Source organism: Ptychodera flava (assembly GCF_041260155.1).
Source record: "Ptychodera flava strain L36383 chromosome 3 unlocalized genomic scaffold, AS_Pfla_20210202 Scaffold_25__1_contigs__length_14229661_pilon, whole genome shotgun sequence".
NCBI classification, from domain to species: domain Eukaryota; kingdom Metazoa; phylum Hemichordata; class Enteropneusta; family Ptychoderidae; genus Ptychodera; species Ptychodera flava.
The window spans coordinates 9,844,094-9,850,937 of NW_027248279.1; the positions used below are offsets into that span (position 1 = coordinate 9,844,094).

Here is a 6,844-nt window from a genome sequence, read left to right on the forward strand (position 1 = left end):
TGCAAATCTCAAATGCAATCATGTGTATATCGCTATGCTTACCCGACCAGTTTCACAAATTCTTTAAAAAAATTGATAATGGGGACGCAACATTAATAAGATTACTGTTGACATATGCCTTACGCTATACTTGTTCGTCTTCTAAGAAAAGTATTATATATTTCGAGATCCGATCGATTTTATCTTGTTTACTCAGTTACCTCATGTAAGCATACCCTCAAATATTTATACATTTATCTTTAGCATAGAAGAGCTTGGAAAGAATAAATGATGTTTTGTTATCTTTGTCGGCAATTTGTGATTGTTTGGGTACTAAGAAGTTGGAAATCAACTCCCATCCCCCGGAAATCAACTCCCCTCCCCCGGAAATCAACTCCCTCCCCGGAAATCACTCCCCTCCCCCGGAAATCAACTCCCCTCCCCGGAAATCAACTCCCCTCCCCCGGAAATCAACTCCCATCCCCGGAAATCAACTCCCTTTTCCATCCCCCGGAAATCAATTCCCATCCCCCGGAAATCAACTCCCCTCCCCCGGAAATCAACTCCCATCCCCCGGAAATCAACTCCCCTCCCCCGGAAATCAACTCCCATCCCCCGGAAATCAACTCCCCTCCCCCGGAAATCAACTCCCATCCCCCGGAAATCAACTCCCATCCCCCGGAAATCAACTCCCATCCCCCGGAAATCAACTCCCATCCCCCGGAAATCAACTCCCATCCCCCGGAAATCAATTCCCATCCCCCGGAAATCAACTCGGAAATCAACTCCCCTCCCCCGGAAATCAACTCCCATCCCCGGAAATCAACTCCCCTCCCCTGGCTGGCTTAAGTGTTCAATTGTGCTTTAACTCAGTAGATTACTTTTCAGTGACTTGATCGGTAATGACATATTATGACATCATTCCACAATAATAAGACTAGCAAACAAGTAATATCAATTTGTCCTCATTCGTCTTTGATTAAATTCAAACATTCAGATGCCGTCTCTCAGGATGCCGCCTCGATTAGGTTTGAGTCGGTACAAGGGGACAAAATATGACAACAGCAGCGACAAAACACCACTCAATCTTACTTACACCATCCTATTCAAACTTACATGATATTCAAACTTTCGTCTTTATATTACTCCTATTTGTATGCCTGAAATAGACTTGGTGTCGAACGCCAGATTACATGTATCTTTAGTTAATGTTTAATATCCTTTTTGTTTGTTAGTAAGTTTGTTTGTTTGCTTTTTGTGTTGTAATTTCTACGTCGGTCGTTGACTAAGCGGGCCTCTGATGATATTAGATATTCTTTTGGGTCCGAAGCTGCAACCGATGAATCTTGTGAAGATCGTGGGATGAACGTCTAGCCTTTTTTTCTACCGTGGATGGATAGATCAGCTTGGGACGCAATCATCCCCAAGGCTACATGAAGGCTTCTTTATCAATGTATTCACTTCTTTGATGAGTTTGTGTGCGATAGAGTTTGTATACTTCTTGAATTCTATAGTGTATGGAAGGATGACTGTCGAAAAATCTTGTAACAACAAAGCTCGGATACAGAACCACTCTTTTTTCAGGGAAAGCCGTTATCGAAGTTTGCAATAAAGATTCAATCTTCCATTAAATCTTTCTTGACTCGTTTATTTTACTGTTTCAGAGCGAAAATTACCCTCAATTGATACGCTGTCGCCAAAATTAATGGTGTATTTTTTACGATATGTACATTACACGCACATCGGAATTCTTCAGCCACGTTGGATATCCACTTTGTATTAATGCTACTGTTACGAATCTGGCATAACAACAGTATCACCAAGACAATGCGATGCGGGTTTATGTGTCAGTACATTGCTAGGCCACCGACGACGAAAGCCGCACAGATACTTTAATAGAAAAGGCAGAGACCATCATCGATAAACACTTCAATGTTTCCATCGCATATAACTCGGATTGAGTAATTAAAACGGTCCCGAGTGCCCTTATAGGCCCTACTAATGTGCAGCGTACTCGGATGGCTTTATCTCATTGGTCGATTGTCACTATTCACAATCAACAGTGTAAATTTCTTCTAAACACACAAACAATATCGAAAATAGTGGACAGTTTTTAATTTCCAAGCATGCCGACAGATTCATACCAGGTCGCTCTTGTAAATCCTTCTCTCTGACTAGTTCAGATCCAAAAAAACGACCCGTTGTATTATTCGTCATGTACCACGGTAGGAACACCACAGATGGTAAGCTGCAAACTGGCTTGTTGAAGTATATGGCGACCGGAGAATATTTTACATTCATTCACTGTTGGTTGGGAGAGCAACAATTAGTGTAAACTAGGCATATAAGTTGTAATAATTCATAGTTTGATTGCGATATTTCAATCCAATTTTGTTAAAGCGTAGCGTACTTTGAACGATTTCTACGACATCATCGCCAACTGACTCAAAATTTACAGTATGCCTGATACCCCCTTTCCTTGTTTTGAATGCTATTTTCTCAAAATGAAATTGAAATATCTGTAAATCCACAACATCGACACCTCTTCATCCAAAATGTTATTTTTATAGCATTACTATTGAACGTTCTAATTTTTCTGACAGTTAACCTTTGACATTAGTCTTCTGGGAGGTGGTATTCAAAATTTCGCTAGTTTCTTTGCTATATGGTAGTTATGATTGTTAGCGTCGATAGTGCGTGTCAACTATAACTTACCAAAAAAGAAGGCAAAACACGTTTTTGCATGAATTATTACCGACTCGTCGATGGAGGGTCGTTGTAAAATAATCAAGCAATCTGAAGAATATACTATTTTCAACTTAACGCAAAGAAACGACACGGAGACAAAGGTTTGGCCGAAATCCACGGGCGATGGTACATTTCAGCGTCGTCACTACCTTTCCCCTGAGGCCTAGGCCACCCGCAGATTTGAGTGGCCTCAGCGGAGGGCAGCATGTTACCAGGGGATGCACGTACTGCCATGGCGTTGGACTCGAGGCGTCATAGCGGCCTAGAAGGCGGTATCGGGTCCCTCACATGATCCAACCGCACATCGGGCAACGTGGTACCAGGCACCCATTACATGCCCATGACAGTACCCCCCCTAATTATGACCAAACCGCAGGTATGAGTGGCTGCGGTGCCGAAGTGCCGCGCGGCCTCCCTCCCCTCCGGGCTGGCGGGACGAGCACGCGCCACTGGGTGAGTCTGGCACTATGGATGTCAAGCAGTGTTCGATCATAGTTCCTAATTAATTACATTTCAAGGGTTTGTATTCATGCTAAAATCCTGTATGCAAGCTTCGGGTCAAGTACATGGGCACAAGTCCAGTATCAGCTTCAGGCTGGGACTCAGGAATTCTCCATCGACGAGCAAGAAGATGGGTCCACAATAGAGTTCCCTGCTGTACCGTTGACATTCGTGTAGACGTTGAATCCTCCCGCTGCCTCATAAGGCACTTCTTACAGGTTGCAAGGTGACAGACATTTGGTCAGGTCCTTTCCAGATATGTATAACAGTTTGATTGTCAGTGTGGAACAGCGTGTGGCAACTGCATTAGTGGTGCCCCAAAATTAAACAATGAACAAGTATGAGCCCCCAGATGAACACGTGATGAGCCCCCAAATTAAGCGTCTATGAGGAGGGTACTTCTCTTTTCATTCAAAACTGGGGCCGTCAATGAGTGTGCTGGGTGATGGCCTTACCAGACAGTGAAGAGTTAATTACCAAGGTTGAGTGGTATTGATGATTATAGGGCTGTGAGTGTTGTGATTAGACTTGAAGTGAATCAGGAATCAATGACATAGGATGTCTACTTTTCTCAACTAAAATGCATCAGAACTTGAAAGTGGGGAAAAGTAAATTCTTCATTATCCTAATAAAATTCTCTTAAGGCCTTAAGACCTGTTCCTGAAATTTCCCTCAGATTGCTTATTGTTCATGCGTCACCCCATAAAAGGAGTTACCATGTTTAATGTTTGATTTATCGACATATACAAAAACAAACGAACGATCATAACTAATTTTAATATAACTCATCTTCGATAAAGAAACAAAGTGTTATTTTTTCCTCTCTGTCTGAAGGTACATGTATGTTTTTTGCGTAAATTGGAAATTCAGATATCGAGAACAATACCAAGGAAGAGCACAAAACGTCTGAAATATATTTAAAAGAAAAGAAAAATTCATGATTGTGTACACACACAGCCCGGGCACAGTCAACCCGTTTAGCCTCTCCGGCCGAACATACATTGATGACATCGCTGAATATGTGAAACGTGGCGGAGAGACAAAGGAACAGTTTCAATTACTATTGTGATTTGTTTTAGATTTTCCTATTTGTGAAAAAAAAAACGTTTTGCATATTAGGCAACGTTGTGTCGATGAGGTTGAAGCGCAACAAATCGAAAAAATGTGCCATGATAAAACACCACATACGCTTTTCGCTTTTCTAGATTGAATTGCGTTACCGGTCATCACTACGTGGTAAGCATATCGCGGCATAAGACTTTGAAAGAGTGACTGCTACAAACTTGCGAATTAATGAAGGATATATCAGCAACATTTTGTACAGTTATAATGGTGATTAGTTACTTTTTGACAATTAGTGATACAGGATGATACCGGGCTACCTAAAATCACAAAATCATCAGATTGGTTATTTGATAAAATGTGCTACAACTTGTCTATATTTCTGCATTAAAATTTGTCATTGAGCAGTAACAACTGGGAACAAATCCGCATGAACAGTCACGAATTAAACTGGTTTTTGTTAATGTTGGTATTCATTTCTGTTGCAAATTTCAATGCAGAGACTGGTTACTATGGTCACAACATACTTCTGAAAAATGAAAAATAACAACAAAATGTGGACATAATACGAACTATATTAAAAGTGGTGATTCAATATTAAGAACAACAGTACAGGGCACAAAGACCCAAAACTCTTTCCCTGTAATAACCAAACGTTTTCTAAAAATTAAGTTATAATTATCCTGACAAAATCGAATTGTATACTTTCCGATTTTTCTCTACTTTTAGTATGTCACTAGGTAGGATGACGTAATGAGCAGACGACCAACACTTCTGTCTAATCCTATAAATAACGAAGTCTAGATTGACGATAGCCAATGCAAGCAAGCCACTGTTCAGTGACTGAAGTCGTCGCTTAGTATACCTTGGTGCTACATCCGGTGCTGCATTCCTAATCAATAATTCTGTACCTTGCCAAAATCTTGTATTTTTATTAAATAGCAGCAACCAGCATGATTTTTAAAGTATCCATGTTACTTCAAATGCATGCCATTATAGCATATTAGGTATTGCCAGAGTTGAGTTAAACCCCTTATCTTACTGTATTTTAGCACCAGGACACATCTGAAATCGGGGACATTTTGAGGTTTTCACACACGTCTGCCAGTGTGTTTTGGTAGCCGGTCAATAGTATCTCAGTATCCTGTAGATGTAAAACTGCTGCCGTTCCTAACAAGTGAGTATCATCTAATTACCCGCAGACCATTTCCCCCTTAACACGTCTCGGATTATTCACTGTTATAGGGCATTGAATAGATTTCACCAAGGTTATATTTAGCTGTCAGGCACTCTGATTAACCTGCTTCCAGTGTTTCCGCATAAAAGAACTGTACCTCAGAATAAGTCCTATTAAAACATGTAAATGGTAAGAAGAGCGACAACTGAAAGCTATTTAAAGGTAGTGTGCACCCCGAAAATAAAAGAAACTTAAACAATTGCTCAAACTTTGAAAAAGCAACTTCCAAACGATCTCTCTCAAAATCGAGAAAAACATGAGGGGTCACCTTGCAAATTCCACTTCGCCTGGTCTTATGTAACATCATAGACCCTCGAAGGTCTCTGGTAATATCACATCATTGAATCTTGTCTGTTGCTGTTGTTGTATTGTGTTGGGACAACGTCGTTTTGTCAAAATTAAGACGTCTACTTTATATAATGACACTTGCAAGATTATCGTCAACTTACGCAGACATAGACTGAAAGATCCGTCGCTCTCTATGCTCCCCCGCTTACAGAGGGGGGGGGGCGTAGAGAGCGCCCGTGAGCGACGGTTCTTTCAGTCTAACGCAGACGCTACCGAAGGATAAATTGTTTAGAGATCAAAAGCTAACTTAAAAGTAGAGATCATGGTACGTTTTTTTACCATGTTGGCCATTAGATGTCAGATTATGTGACAATTCTTCTGTAATCTCGGTCAAGATGTATTGCCGTTACATAGTAGGTTTATGGAGTTGAAAACGACTCAGTTTTAGCAGGGACAATGCTGCTTTTAATCATGGACTGTCTTTGTTGTAGGTTATTGGTAGATTTCTCCTCGTTAACACAGCCGGTACAAAGACGGAACACCAAGGCTTATATTCAGACCCGATGTGTCCAACACTGACCTGGAATTTAAAGTGAACCTGCAAATGTATCAGGAATTGTGTAATCTCGAATTCTAGTGCCACAGGCATCATCAATCGTCCGTCGTCACCCATAGAATTTGCTCTTCTACTCTTCGACGGCTGTTCAGAAAAAAAAAACATATTTAGTTAAAACATTCAGCAAATTCCTACCTGTATTCATTGAACAAAATGAGAAACGTAACACAAAAAAAAGTTCGGGCAAAAATATTATATGTTTCAAATTCGGTATGCAGCGCTTTATGAATGCCCTCTCAAATTTGTCAATTGTGCGAATTTTTTGTTTATATTTTGTTCATTGTCTTTCAAAATTCGCTTTTCTAAAGCAAACATAGTCAGAGTGGACTCATACGATCGTAGAATTACCTCGTTTAGTTTTATTAATCGACAATAAAATTTCTTGGACAAATTTGATGGAGGAACTTTTGTTT

At 40.5% G+C, this 6,844-nt stretch overlaps 1 protein-coding gene across 1 annotated transcript; it reads left to right on the top strand.

The window, feature by feature from the left end:
- Positions 1-270: 270 nt before the first annotated feature.
- On the top strand, positions 271-828 carry LOC139125407 (uncharacterized). The gene has a single exon (XM_070691493.1). It carries the CDS (start codon positions 271-273, stop codon positions 826-828), a length of 558 nt encoding a protein of 185 aa, XP_070547594.1.
- Positions 829-6,844: the final 6,016 nt, after the last annotated feature.

What these genes read in the sequence shown, in the direction of transcription:
- LOC139125407 (XM_070691493.1), top strand. Translation starts at nt 271, where the DNA reads ATGTTTTGTTATCTTTGTCGGCAATTTGTGATTGTTTGGGTACTAAGA.